We start from the raw sequence: 15479 nt of genomic DNA, 5'->3' as shown, positions 1-15479 counted from the left end.
TTGTCATTTTTAAAATGTGATTTTTAATTCTGTACATGTAATAAATGTGATGACAAGGAATTCAGTGTCGATTGCTTTTAAGGTCACAACTCTTCATGTGCTTGAAAACGTTCGCTTTGAAAAACGAGAGTCCCCAGAGTCCCACACTCCAGTCTTAGCACAAGGCTTCAATTGCACAAAGATTAATACCCTACAAACCCCAAGCAGGAGATCTCAGCCACGAGACACCACCTGGCCCAGGATTACAAACCTTCCAAACAGATTTAAACATAACATTAAACCATAAAAGATACATGATCGAGCACATTTGTAGAACAGGTTACTAGCAGGAAAAGAAGAAATAAATGAATGCCTGAAGCATTCATCAGTGCTTCTATAATATATGACCAATGACTTGAACCATCTGTTGAGGAATTTCCACCATTCTCCTAACAAGCTCATTTGAAATTCATCTCCCTGTTAGAGAGGCATCTGAAAGTGATCCGTACCCTCTCAGCAACGGGAAAATTCAGGATGTAGAAGTGACACTATAACGCTAATCATGGAGGCATAAAGCTTAACCATTAAGGAGGGTACAAATAAATTTGGCTTCCATTTCATTTAGGCTTGTATACTGCCTTCCCTATTTTCGAGGATAAGCTGATGCATAGACTTTTATTATGAAAGAGTAAAAGACAGCACACTTCAAAATCCCACAGAGTCTATTAGGCAAGAGTATTTGCACACATTAAAAAAATTAATAATGGTGACGACAAAAGAAAAAAAAATGTTGCCATGATAAACAGAATTATGGATGAGAAAAGGAAAGACTGCAACGGTAAGGCCAAGGTTAAGAGATCATTTATCAAAGACAAGCTGAAGACAGAATCAGATAAAGAAATCTAATCGAATCTAATATGTATTCATCCTGGAATAATATGAAGGAATTTCATTTTACTGTATTGAGAAGGTCTAGATTCATTTCAAACACGCTTAATTTTTCTGTCTCCCTGTACCTAGAGACCATGAATCAGTGCTAGTGTTTCTTACAGAACACCCAGTACAATCTGCATCGACGTTCACAGTCAACCATCATGCGCACATGCACTCTAAAACACAGTACAGGACAGTGCTAATTTCACACACTCTAACCGAGGCTTCACAAACTGATCCCAAATCAGATGTGGACTGGAAGGGTGGGCAACTACATGCCATTTCTCCCTTCCGACCACTCGCTCACAGATGCACAGTCTCAAACAACAGAAGAGAAGATCGGGCCAAAACTCCAATCACTAAAACCAAAAGAACACCATAATCTGATGGAACAATATATCCTGTACGGGGCGCCTTCCTCCTTATGGGTCACGGTGGGTGGGCGAGATTATATTTGAGGAAGAGATGATGGGCAAAGGTGTCTATTATGTTAAATAAAAAGATAAAGCGCTTCTCAAAAGAGAGCTGGGGAAGGAGCACGACGTGGCGGTCCTAGCTCATGAGCTGCCGAATCTCCTTGTGCATGTGACACAAGAAGTCCACGTAAGAGGCCCCGCCATTGTTGCTCTTATCTTCCACCAGGAAGTGCTTGAAGATTAGCTCCAGTTTGTCTTCCTGTTTCACCACGAGGAGCTGAAAAACATCAAGAGAGACTTATTTATTCTTTGACAAATCATTGGTTGATGCTCAAGACCGGATCATCGGTTAACTTCATTATTTTTAATACCTCATTCCAATTTGTACATTTTATTGTATCAAAGGTGAAGCTTTCAGATATAACAAACATAACTAAATAACAAGCACCATGAAGAGTATAACGTGGAGCTCTATGACGCATTTACCTTCATGTATCGTGAGCGCTGTGTCCTGATGGTCTCGATAATCTCCCTCAGTCTCTTTGAAAAAGGATTATCCAAAGCCGGCAGAGATGTCTAAACCAACCGAAAACCACACCAATATTTACATAATGTTCCCACATATATAAAATAAACAAATTAATGCAGAAATAGTTTTTGCCTCTAAAGAACTCAAGTTTCATGTGCAAAATGTCAGCAGTTTCCATCCAAGGGTGTGTAACACAAACCGCTGGAAAATAACTCAGTATCCTGTTTTGCATTAAACTAAGATCATACCATGCTGGGGTCTATAAGGTTGAATGAAGGCGTTCCGAAGATATTCTGAAGAAGCTCTTGTTGGGCATTCGCCCCGACCCAAAGAAAAAGGTTCATTCCATTCTCTAACAGGTACACTCCTCCCCTAGACAGTCTCTCCTCTGAGTCTCTCACGGCTACAGGCAGAGTCGTGCTCTCTACATCCAGCTTTTGCTGTGGAAAAACAGAAAACAACTGTAACCATTACAGTTGAATTCATATATCAAAATAAAGGGAGTTGCCCGCATGCTTGTCTCTCACCAGAGGAAGCAGTCTAGGGTAGAAGAACACGTGGCTCTCGGCAACATCCATGGTGCTGATCAGCTGTCTCAGATAGGCACGATCGTCCAGAGAGACGTCTGCCCCCGGCTGCAGAACGTCACTTTTCAGCATGCAGTTCAGATACACGGGCAGCAGCTTCATGCACTCCGGCAGAATCAACTGTGCACAGGTAGATAAACAGTATGTATTAAATACATTTAAACTACACATCATTTAATTCCAGCCCTGTGTTGTCATAGGTTATGTCTCTGCGATTTCCTGTACTTACCTGTCCGGCTGAAGATGGACTGGCACAGTGCTTGCGGTAGCAGGCCAAGATCTGTGCACACTGATTCACCAGTGTGTCACGTACATTCTTGGTGGGACAGCTGAGTAGACTGCGATATGCTGTTAACACATACAACTCAAATCAAATTTGCCAAAAAACTAGGCACGGATGCGTAAATACACAAATATTGCACAATGTCAGACTGATTCGCAGCCCCACACAGGATACCGGGAGTGTCCGCTGTGAGAGGATGCGTGTGGTTTCACTCACCATATTTGGCGAAGAAGTTGATGATGGTATCTGTCTCGCAGTTTCTGTACAGATCTGCCAGCTGAGAGCAGCAGTTTACTGACATGTTATGGATGAGAAGGCGTCGCTGGCCGTTGCAGCTTGTGTACAGAACCGCACACTGACAAAAGAGAAAGCACATAGTCATAAAACGTTGACGCTTTCTGTTTCATACGAGTGCGTGACTTCACCCACCTGCATTAGAGCCCCGGTCTCCTCGCTGAGCTTGTCGTCGTGTCTGAACTCCACGGTAACTGTCTTGTCGCAGTCTAGTCCTGCCAGCTCTACATCTGTGGTGTTGCTCATGTAAAAGGAACCGAAGAAGTCTGTTGCCCGGATACCTGCGGCAGTGTCACACTCAGGTTAAACTCAATTTTTTCATCAGATTTACCTCTCTCATCAGCATTTTGCCATCAATATCAAAGTGTATACAAGCTTTAAAATAAGCTTCTTTACAGAAGTCCCCCTATGCTAATGAGAATTGGTATTAATAGAATTAAGTGCAAAAAACAATTAGAACAAATAGAATTAAGTGCAAAAAATGACAGACCTCATTATTATAAACGTCTGTTTTGCAAGTCTCTCATCTCACCTGTGCTGGTGCGGACCCTCATTACAGCATCAAAGCCCATTTGCTTCTGCACATCTCTCCTCAGGTCATTGAGGAAACGCTCCTGGTCAGTTGGGGCCTAAATCAAAGTCCATAGGTGTTAATCACAATGCATGTATTTTTGGAAACCAAGGCAACTTTGATACGAGTCAAATGACCGAGAAGAACGACAATTGTGCTTCGCTAACCTGGAAGTAGGTGTATTTGTAGATGGAGCCACCCGTTGAAGTGGGCACTACCCCTAACGTTGCTACATCAACATACTGGTTGGGAAACAGGAAGAGGTCCACACAGCAACCCTGGGCCACGCATTCCTTTGCCAGGGTGTTGTAAAAACCAACCTGTGGCTGGAAAAGTGACTGAAACAGACAGGAAGGCAACTCAACATATTACATCAAACTCTCCTTATGTCCCAAAAACTTTCAAAACAAAAAACTCTCGCATTCAAATTACTGCAGACTGTATAATACATGCTATCAGTAGAGTTAAAAAACAACAGGTCAAGGTACCTTCTCTTTATCAGTGCCCACTAGTTTCTTATCCTCCCGGTTCTTTAGTTTGCCTGGAGCCTCTGCGATCGGCAGAGATGAGTGGAAAATAAAGAGCTTTCCAGCACAGTCTGCAGCCTGGATGACAAATCACAAGTGTCATTATTACTATACGACTCCACTTGATACTTAAACACAAATACGACTTCAGCAATGAATAATCCACAACACAGATGAACTTGCTAACTGTCAACATTACATCTTAATTGCAGACAACTGTCAATCACAATATTCTCAATACCAGAATCTGTTTGGTAAAGTGATAAACGCACGCACGCACACACACACACCTTGAGTGCCTCCAGCCCCGCCTGAATGACAGGTCCAAACACAGTTTCTGTTTCCCGCGTGTCTGCGAACATTTCAGGGATCTGATCCAACAAACTGGAACACACATGTTCATAATCAATACACTTTGATTCTCATTGTATCGGAGTTTAAAATGTATTTACATTATGGCAAAACAAAACAAAACATACCTCTCAATAACCATCCTTGACTCCTGGACATTGACCAGAAAACCATCTAACAGTGGAAGAAACATATCTGCCACATCCGATACAACCATCATCTGCGGCTGGGCGAGCGAGGCCTTCACGTTATAGAAATGAAGCACTTTATTGTAGGTGACAAAGCCGACTCGAATGTTTGACTCCACGTCAGGGTTTTCTCTGAAAGAAAAAGTCAACATGGGACAACATTACAAGACTGGCAACATTTTACAGTTTCATTATGCACAACAGTAGGGTCCAACAAAGAATAAATAGCGATTTGGCTCCTGGTAAGCATTATTTTCCTCATGCGGCAAGGTGCTGTCAGCTGAAAAGAATGGTTTTGTTAAGTTGTTCTGTCCTAGGTTACAATTTTCACCTGGGCAAGTAATCCAAGAGTGTCTTCAGCTCCTGGCAAACCATTCCCACCATGCCGCTCTTCACGGCGTTGTAGGACACGTCGATCAGGAATATGTAGGCTGGCGGCTGAGGAAACTTATTGTTCTATAAACAAATAGTAAAATATTGTATTACACTTCAACACAAGAGTGAAAAAACAAATACCTTGCAGTGGTATGACAGGGACTTAAAATATACTCATTTACTGTACCTTACAGTAGTCCACAGTAGCCAGAAACTCATAACTTCCCATTGCGAGCTCTGGTCGCTCATAGCAGTCCACTCTCTTCCCTGTGTGATCCAGATGCTGGAAGTAATGGGGAGGCACTGGGAGAGGGAAATAAACATGTCAAACTTTAGATAATATAGATTGGATGTATTCAACATTAACATTTTAACGGTGCATGACTTTGACTCACCCTCGGTGACGCAGCTGCAGAAGCCACACTGGAAACGGCGTCCGCCTTCGATAAACTGCATGTACGGACACATGTAGGCTTTACAGCGATTACAGCGGATGGGACCGCTTTCTCCATGATCCACGAGATATGGTGGTGTCTGTGGAACAAAAACATGTTTAAAGTGGCATCACTACTGGGACGCTTACTCCGATGCCAATCACAACATTGCCATTACCCATAAGCCCTTTCCATGTGATATTCAAGTAAGGTAATTTGGTCTTTTACCTCATCTGGGGGAAGAGTGGCCAGGGGTTTGATGACAGCAGCCAGGGGCACCTGTGCCTGCTTGGCAATGTCAGAATTACAGGGCACGTTGTAGGCTGTGCACCGGATGTAGCGTGGACTTGAATTTCCTTTGAAGATAAATCACAATACAGTACAATACAAACTATACAAAGTATAGTTTATTACAGCTTGTTTACATTTCTGTACATAACAAATGCATAGACGTGTGCATTTGACGTCATGTTTCAAACAGTAAAATTCTACGTTGTTACATTATAATGGCATACGGTTTCACTTAGACAACGTAACATGTTACTGTTTGAAACATTTATCATGGAATAAGGTTTCACCTAGACAGTCTACATCTGATAGGAATAAAGCCTAAAAAATACCTTGATCTTTAACCTGGAAGTTGGTGGTGACCAGAGGTGGGGCCTGACCTCTGATGCCTGTAGTAAAAGGTTCACTTCCCTTATTTGCTTTGTCATCCTCAATAACCTGAATCTGTGGACACAAAGAGAAGTCTATAAAAGGAACGACACGCCTTTATTCTTGAACAAACACACCCTGACTTTTCGTTCAATATACATCCTCCTTATACTTGTATTAGTACTTGTCCAAGTTAGTTTGAATATTAGCACTACATCTGATCATCCTAACCAGATTAAAGGAATATTTACAACTGAATATAGTTTTAAATTTAACAACAGATGCCATGCTATGCTGTGGTTTATCACAGGAAACAAAACTCATCCGATTTGTGGAAAACAACACACGCATTTACAATGGAAGCCTATGGTGTGAGAGCACGAAACCAAAATTAAACCTGAAGTGCGCAACTGTGTTTGTAAAAGTAACTGGAAGTTCACTTGCTTGTGTAAAGAAGATCTGAGTTTAAAATCAATAAACATTTGAAAAAATTGTTAATGTAAATACTCTCAATAAGCTCCACAGTTTTTAACATGGGTGTAATCACTCCATATTCTTCAATTGTAAGGTATTAACTGTGTCCACATATAATTAGTTTTTAGACACAGAGGAACCAGGATGCAATTGTGTAAATGTAACTGCTTACAATGCTAAGAGTTATTCCTTCACATCTAAAACAGTAGTCATGCAAAAAGATGTAGCATGCAGGAGTCTTGGGAGGAACAAAAGAAACCCCAAAAAATCTGCCCAAACAACTTCCCAGGACCGTCGTTATGGAGATGTATATGACAACGAATAATATAAACGTGTTCACGTAATGCAATGGCAGCTGTTTGACAACTGTTGTGTCCATAACAGAAAATGAAAGATCACTCATGAAAAAACATCAAGAAATGTCTAGGTCATGTTTAACCCAAAATCAAAAGAAATACATTTTTGGATTAATAGTAAAAAAAGATTTTGCCCCCCATTGACTCTCATAGTATGAAAAATTACTTTATCATGATGTTGCTCTGTTGAACACAAAAGAAGATATTCTAAAGAATGAAGGACAGCAACTATGGAAGCCAAAAGTCTGGTTACAAGCCTTCTTCCAAATATATTTCTCTGTGTTCATCAGAACAAAGAAATGTATACAGATCGAGGTGAGTTAATGTCAGAATTTTCATTTTGCAATCTCGACATGCCAAATTTAGACATTGATGTCCATGTTCTATTTGATGTTATGGTCAAACATAACCCTGAAGACATTTCTGTGAGATTTAACCTCAACCACTAAAAATGTATTAATAAAAATATATACTGAATGTTAATCTATAAAAAGTCATTCCTCTAAAGAGAAACAATGAGTTACTACATGAACACAGAACAGCATAGAGACACAGCAGAGGCACTTACTGGACTGGGGATTGCGTCTGGGTCTATTCTATGTCTTGTTTTCTGCACAGGCGGTATGTCAGAGGCTTGCTTTACATTTAACAATTTAGTCAGCAAATTATAAGAGAGAAAAAGAGAGGAGCCAAAACAAAAGAAAAAGAGAGAAACAGATAGAAGATAAACAGAAGAGTAACAACCGTTACAGTTCCTCTGTTTTGTCAAGCCTAGAATTACTGATGATTAATCACACTTTAGCAGGCAGCATAAAAGACAAATATGCAGTTATTGCAAGGCGACATGTGCAGAATTTCCAAGCCTTGAAAAATCTCTGAATCTTAACGTTATCGTTACTGATAATACAGGATCTGGGCTAAGCCGCCATAGTGCATGCACATCAGACACAGGAGACTCCAGAGCGAAGCCTTTCGTAACACCAACACACACAACTATAAACAATTTATAACAGACAGTGTATGCCTGTGTGTTTATGCAAGAGTGTTAGTATAGAGTATGATGGATAAACACATTCAAAAAACACACTTGAAAAATCAACACAGCAGATGTATGAGACACTGGCATGTTGAATGTGTGTGTGACTGTGTGCGTGTTGAAAGATTTGGACTGTTCATACCGGGCTTGGGATTGAATCTGGATCGAGCCTCTTTGGGGCGGATTGTGCTGGAGCAGGTGCAGCAGAAGGTGCGCCATAGTTCTGCTGCCCAGCATATGGCCCTGCATAGCCAGGCTGAGGACCCCTGACCTGCCCGAAAGCACCTGACAGAGAAATACAACGTTTATTAACAAAGATAAAAAATTGGTGCATTTAAAGGCCAACACAGACGGTCATGAGGATTTTTCAGAGGAAGACAATGATTCATCAATGCGAAGTCCGGGCTCACCATTTTGCTGAGGAGGATAGCCCTGCATTCCCGGCTGTGGTGGCGGTCCTGACATACTAGCGTTGGGAGGAGCAGGTGGCATGCCAGGTTGTGAAGGGGGTATATGGTTCACCTGTCCCATTGGAGGACCTTGAGAGGTCATATGAGGGGGAGCTTGCATTCCAGGAAGGGGAGGCCTCTGTGGAGCACCCCCTTGCGGCGGAAACCCAGCTGCGGTAGGGGGAGGACCTGAGTGGTAAGACGAAGGTTGAGAAATTGGCGGCTGGGGTGGAATGACCCCTGGTATCTGAGAAGGTACAGACGTGGGTGGTGGTCCTCCTGGGAACGCAGAGGGCTGAGAGGTGGGACCTGGACCTCCTGGGAATGCAGAGGGGTGGGAGGTGGGACCTGGACCTCCTGGGAATGCAGAGGGGTGGGAGGTGGGAAGAGGTCTTTGGAAAGATGTCTGTGCTCCAGGAGGTGGGCCACCGTACACATGGGACCTGGGTCCTTGAATGGGACCTGGAGGTGGGGCTGTTGAAAAAGGAGGCTGAGAGACAGGTGAAGCTAGAGGGAAGGATTGCTGAGAAACAGGGGGTGGGGCTTGGGGCTGGGTGGGGCCAGCGGCTGAGAACGGCGGCTGGGCAGAAGGTGGCCCTCCATAGTAGGATTGAGGGGGAGGCTGGGTCACACCTTCAGTAGGCGGAGCATGTGTGGGAGCAGCAGATGTGGGTGGAAAAGTGGGAGGAGCTGCAGGTGTGTAGGCAGCAGAGACAGGAGCCTGGGATACAGAGGGAGGAGCTAGAAAAAACAAAAAAATGTCACAACCCTGCTCTATGTATATATGATATTTAGGGAACAGTTCATCCCCCAAAATTGGTCAAATTGTCAAAGACAGTTTTACCATAGCCTGGGCCAGCAGGAGAGGGAGCCGTGGATCCAACCTGCATGATGGCCATTTGATTGGTCATGTGTTGCATGCTGTTGGGGGGCGCTCCGTACTGTTGGTTGTATGGGGGCTGAGGACCGGACAGGTTTACTGCGCCTGGAGTGTATGGCTGAGACAATGAAGGCCTAAATGACCAATAAAAACAACAACAAAGTAAAAATAATTACAATTACAACAATAAATAAAAAGTGAAATTTAAATAATTGTAAAGGGTAGTAAAATAACATCAAGCTGAGAGCTGACAGGACACTGACCTCTGTGGTGGAGCACCTATCGGAGGTGGGCCATTCTGAGTGTCTCTTTGCCCAAACTGAGAATAGTTCTGGGCAGGTGAGACAGGTGGTGCTCCTGAGGTTGGGGGTCCTCTCATACCTGTAGGAGCACAAGAAGTGGTTTAGATTTACAAATTACAATATTCATTATTTTAAATACTCATCACTATCATCAAGATTCTAGCATTCACCATAACACGCTCTATTTGTACCCAGTTACCTGCTGAAGTAATTTTCACAACACAATAGAGGTCTGCATTCCTGCATTCCACGGAATTAAATTTCTGATTTGTTGCAAACGTAACTCCTGAGCATTGCTGGTGGAACGGGCAGTCTAAGAGCAGCTTTTATAAATGCATATGTGAAACAGATCAGTTCTGTGTGATCACACAAATAAATTGAAAATAGAATAAAAGCCATTTGGATCACAATTCTTTGTGATTCTTTATTCCAACAGGGCAAGTTGTCATTTGCTGTGAAACTCACACACATGAGCCATCCCTATTTCAAAGCCAAACAATCGGTGTATTAAACGATTTCAAATATAATACATTGTAAAAATCTCCCATATGAGAACAGCAAATAAGGCACTCCTTTCTATAAGCTATAGTATAGCTGCTACACGACAACCTTTATGATCCCAGGGCTGTGTGTTAACTTTTAGCACCGGTGCTACAGACGCTTAAAGCTTTGTAGCACAGGCCTAAATAGTTTTACCACAAGTATAAAAATTGCAGTTCATTACATATACAAGCAGGTAAATTACAAAGAACATTACGGTTACATACAGATGGATAAATTATGGCCATGTCATTTTTTGTTTTTCCCAAATTCATTTTTTCCTTTTTAGTTGTTCAGAGTTCTGTATTTTCAATGTTTTGCTATACAATATTTAATAAATTCTTCCATAAAAAAACTGTAGTATACTATAGTATTTCAAATATAATAATTTTATTATTGTCAAATTATGGGTACTTTAATGTTTACTAAAGTAAGGTTAAACAATATTGAAGTACACTATAGTGTTTACTACAATTTACAAATATATTTCATCTGGTTCAAATTAAGTGTGCTCATTCACACGTACACACGCAGAACAAGCAGAGGACATCTTTTATAGTAGAACTCCCTTATAGTAGAAACACACTTCACACAAACAAGCGACTCGGTCTCATGCACCTGCAAAACTGTATCGCACCTGCTACATTATTAAATGTATTCTGAGCACAGACTGATTTTTTCATAGCATCTGCATATCAGTGGGGCAAGAAAGTATTTAGTCAGCCACCAATTTCTCCCACTTAAAAAGATGAAAGAGGCCTGTAATTTTCATCACAGGTACATTTCAACTATGAGAGACAGAATGAGAAACAAAATCCAGAAAATCAAAAAAAAGTAAAGAATTTTTTTTCAAATTATGGTGGAAAAAAAGTATTTGGTCAATAACAAAAGTTCTCCTCAATACTTTGTTATATACCCTTTGTTGGCAATGACAGAGGTCAAAAGTTTTCTGTAAGTCTCCACAAGATTTTTACACACTGTTGCTGGTAGTTTTGCTCATTCCTCCATGCAGATCTCCTCTAGAGCGGTGATGTTTTGAGGCTGTAGCTGGGCAACACGGATTTTCAACTCCCTCCAAAGATTTTCTATGAGGTTAAGATCTGGAGACTGGCTAGGCCACTCCAGGACCTTGAAATGCTTCTTACGAAGCCACACCTTTGCTACCCGGGCGGTGTGTTTGGGATCATTGTCATGCTGAAAGACCAAGCCACGTTTCATCTTCAATGCCCTTGCTGATGGAAGAAGGTTTTTACTCAAAATCTCATGATACATGGCCCCATTCGTTCTTTCCTTTACACGGATCAGTCGTCCTGGTCCCTTTGCAGAAAAACAGCCCCAAAGTATGATGTTTCCACCCCCATGCTTAACAGTAGGTATGGTGTTGTTTGGATGCAACTCAGCATTCTTTCTCCTCAAAACACGACAAGTTGAGTTTTTACCAAAAAGTTGTATTTTGGTTTCATCTGACCACATGACATTCTCCCAAACATATTCTGGATCATCCAAATGCTCTCTAGCAAACTTCAGATGGGCCCGGACATGTACTGGCTTAAGCAGGGGGATACGTCTGGCACTGCAGGATTTGAGTCCCTGGCAGCGTATTGTGTTACTGATGGTAGCCTTTGTTACTTTGGTCCCAGCTCTCTGCAGGTCATTCACTTGGTCCCCCGTGTGGTTCTTGTGATCCTTTTGACCAAATACTTATTTTCCACTATAATTTGCAAATAATTTTTTTTTAAATCAGACAATGTGATTTTCTGGATTTTGTTTTCTCATTCTGTCTCTCATAGTTGAAGTGTACCTATTATGAAAATTACAGGCTTCTCTCATCTTTTTAAGTGGGAGAACTTGCACATTTGGTGGCTGACTAAATTATTTTTTGCCCCACTGTATATGTCGCACTGTACAGCCCTGGATCCATACAGGCATTGCAAAAACACTAGAGTTAAATATATGTTTAATAGAGATGTTTAAGATCACAGAACATGAAAGGATGCTATTGTAACTTCAGAATAGATATACTATTGTTGTTTCTTTAGTCAATACACTAGGTAACTTTGAAAACACCACTAAAACAGATGGTGATATTTAACCTTCAATGAGACAACAGTGAAAATGGAAGGAAGAAAACCCAAGACATTTATTTTCATATATCACTATGATCATGTAGGTTCAAGGGGTTGTGACTGCAGGGCTCACCCGGTTGGGCCAGTAGTTAAGACTTTTACTTGTAAAAAAATTAGCAATCTGTTCACAATATAATTGCAGATAAAGTGTCAGCAAATTTTTGTGTAACCTGCTGTTTGAAGGCCACTACAGTCGATAAATTACAAGGAATGAGGAATAGGACAGGCCGCTAGGCAGAATTGAATGAGTTACCTAGGTCAAGAGGAGAGGAGGAGGACAGATCAGAGACTAAATTTGTTGCGAGAGTCTTAGAGGGAAAGCTTGCATAAGGAGAATATCCTGCAATACAAGAGAGAAAGAGCTGTAAAATACCAGAAGAAAATGATATGCAAGGAAATGTTGGATAAACAGAGGAGGTTGGGATGGAGGAAATCTGACTGTTGCGTTCTTTAAAAAACGAATCTTTTATCATATAAAACCTGAAAGACCTGAACAAATACAGCTGACATTAATATCTCATGTATTTGACTAATCAGCTCATTGTCATTGCCAATTAAATATTACATTCTGTGAACAACACATTATGACACAAAGAGAACCATTTGTGCTTTCCTGCTTACCTTGTGGTGGACCTTGTTCGTAAGCCGAGTCTGGACCATTATAAGGAGCGTACTGGGCGGGATAGCCTGCTGGCACGTGTCCACCCCCATAGCCAGGCTGGGGATAGCCCTGATATCCAGGCTGAGGCTGTCCATAAGGAGAGGCCATGTGAGGTTGCTGGTTAACATTCATTCTCAGTTCATCCCTAATTCTGCAGAAAACGGAGAAAAAAAAAAAGAGCAAGTGAGTGAATAAATCTATATTTATCAAGTACTTTAAGAAGTGCTTAAGAGGTCTTGCAAGAGCTTTCAGGGGTATAAATAAATTTGGTGCCGGACTGCTAGCACAGCAAAACTCTAAGCTTAGCATGGACCAATGCAGCAAATGTTGGCATAGAATGGAAATTTGCACAAAAAAATTGGATGCCTTTACAACAGGCCTGCAACAGGCAGGGGAGAGTGGACTCAAAGAAAACAAAAAAGGAAGTTGACGCAAAAAAGTCATGAAAGGTGACGCTAAATGTTTGAATCGTAATGTAAATGGATTTACGTATGCTAAGAATAAAAGAGTAAAAGTCAATAATGATTCACTCAGCACTACATAAGTACTGCATATTAATACAACCCAATTAAATCCAAATCTGAATATAGAAATTATATATCTTACATGTATTATTCTAGTAACATAAACAACAGCCAACATGGTTTTCACAATATATTTATAACTGGGTTACAAACAATAGTCAACAAATAAACAAGACAGCACTTGTTTTTTGTATCCATTCTGGAACAGGTTGGGACATCATACCAGGATTTCATGCCAGATCTGAATGGGAGTTTGAGATGGTGGACTTATTACTGTCAACCAGTATTTAATTACTTAATTCACAAGTTCACAAAAAGGGTGCATAACTATTCACAATGGATTAAGCCAATGCCTAGACAACATCAAATGAAAATTACAGTTATTTCAGAGGGAAAGGAGGAGGATATTACACTTTGCCACGAAAACCAACTTTTTGATCTGCAAAAACACGCACTGCTGAATCTTAAGAAAAGAATTACTCATCCAAGCCATGAACTATATATCTTGAACAAAGCACGACCTGATTTCTAGAACAAAAACTTCAGACAGCACAGCTGTCCACACCCACCCAAAGCATCCAGCTCACTAGTCCATGATCAAACAGTTCACTCGAACAACTACTGAAACGGATTCCACTTGGTATTTAATAGTGCCACACCACCATTATCTCAATTTCACAAACATTAATGAAACACAAGCAGAGGGGACTCGTATTACACAATTACAGCCAGCACGCTCGCTTCTTAATAGGGTGTTATCGAAAACCACAGAACAAACATAGAAACGTAGATTTTAAACGTATTACCAAACGTCCAGAGCCACATTTAGACTTCAAAGCGTGGTCTGCTGCAAAAAATACTACTCCTCGGGTTTCTAGCAGCAAGTAACAGCTGAGATGCTTTAGAACAACAAAGCCTTGCATAATGCTGAATAATTCAAGGCTATGGACACCGTAATAGTATACAGTATCCCATGTGTGAGGACTTTAATAAAAACATGCTAGTTTTCCATCCGTCTGAAATAAATGACAGACCTGTTGCACGATCTAAACCTGCCTCAGAGAAATTCCTATAGCTCACGCAACAAAAGTGACAACAGCAATAGAAACCACAAATGTCGTGCTAATATTTGCATAGGAAGGAATGCTTAAGAACACGAGTACAGGGATTCAGAGGCCCTTAAGCCATTAAAAACGATTTAATATACACTAAACCGATTGCATTAAAAGACTTACAGCGAAACTACAAATGTCAAACGGAACATGATAAACACAACACACATGCCGGGCAGATACATTACAGGACAAACGCAGGTTCCCACAAAAACGAAATAACATACTTCCAAGTAATAAGTTCACATTGAATTAAAAAGTAGTTTCCGTTTGACGTTATCCCTCGTATCACTATTGGGCATACGAGGACATTAAATCCTCTCGCTAAGCTAATTTGGGATGTTTCTCGTAGCTGGTGTTAAAACAACACCGTAAAATGACGCAGTGGGGGTGACAACATTTATTTCACATCATTAAATGTCATATCAGTCAAAGTGAAAAACCGTAAATTCAGAGAATAAACGTGAATCCAACTCGTAAATGACTCGTCGTTGCGGCTCGTGCTAGCTGTGCTAGGCTAAGCTACGAGCCACTAGAAAATAAACAGAAACTGAAGAAATATCGAGCGTCCTCTGACAACTGACCTCAATAATAGCTCGGGTAGTTAACGAACGAGTCGTCGGGACGCCGTTCCGGTTGCAAACGCCGGTAAAGTCGACAGGGCTGCAGTTCTTTCACGGAAAGAGACGGACGTTTAATCCCTTCCTTACGCACACCGGAAGAACTGTCACTGTTTGCCACGTCCACATCCGTTTTTTACGATAGCTCTGATTATACATAACTGTATTTTAAAATAAAAACATACGAAGAGTTTATTTAAAAAAAATATGTTTTTTATTGTGCATTACAATTAAAACCAATCAAACTGCAGTTCGTTTGTTTTGATTTGAGCCAT

The 15479-nt window shown here is 41.1% G+C and overlaps 1 protein-coding gene across 2 annotated transcripts; it reads right to left on the bottom strand.

Moving 5' to 3' along the window:
- On the bottom strand, positions 1-15335 carry sec24c (SEC24 homolog C, COPII coat complex component). Of its 2 annotated transcripts, XM_079476077.1 has the most exons (24): positions 15169-15331; positions 12909-13099; positions 12541-12627; positions 9583-9700; positions 9284-9453; positions 8401-9180; positions 8133-8275; positions 6088-6199; positions 5696-5823; positions 5429-5567; positions 5221-5336; positions 4990-5114; positions 4599-4790; positions 4410-4503; positions 4081-4197; positions 3760-3930; positions 3554-3650; positions 3157-3302; positions 2944-3082; positions 2674-2792; positions 2385-2564; positions 2106-2297; positions 1815-1904; positions 1-1605 (listed from the first exon to the last, which is right to left on the bottom strand). In XM_079476077.1, the coding sequence occupies exons 2-24, from the start codon at positions 13078-13080 to the stop codon at positions 1465-1467; spliced, it is 3768 nt and encodes a 1255-aa protein (XP_079332203.1). In that variant the 5' UTR covers positions 13081-13099; positions 15169-15331; the 3' UTR covers positions 1-1464. The 2 variants fall into 2 exon arrangements, with proteins under 2 accessions (XP_079332203.1, XP_079332204.1); XM_079476078.1 differs by lacking the exon at positions 12541-12627 and having other exon boundaries at positions 15169-15335.
- Positions 15336-15479: the final 144 nt, after the last annotated feature.

This window comes from Barbatula barbatula, assembly GCF_947034865.1.
Source record: "Barbatula barbatula genome assembly, chromosome: 16".
Lineage (NCBI taxonomy): Eukaryota > Metazoa > Chordata > Actinopteri > Cypriniformes > Nemacheilidae > Barbatula > Barbatula barbatula.
This window is presented reverse-complemented; position numbering and strand designations above follow the sequence as displayed.

Excerpts from the sequence above, each read along its gene's own strand:
- sec24c (XM_079476077.1), bottom strand. The coding sequence starts at position 13,080 with ATGAATGTTAACCAGCAACCTCACATGGCCTCTCCTTATGGACAGCCT. Across the intron at positions 4,504-4,598 it reads TCAAGGATGGTTATTGAGAG|TTTGTTGGATCAGATCCCTG; the intron begins GTATGTTTTGTT and ends TGTGTGTTCCAG. Across the intron at positions 3,083-3,156 it reads AGACCGGGGCTCTAATGCAG|TGTGCGGTTCTGTACACAAG; the intron begins GTGGGTGAAGTC and ends CTCTTTTGTCAG.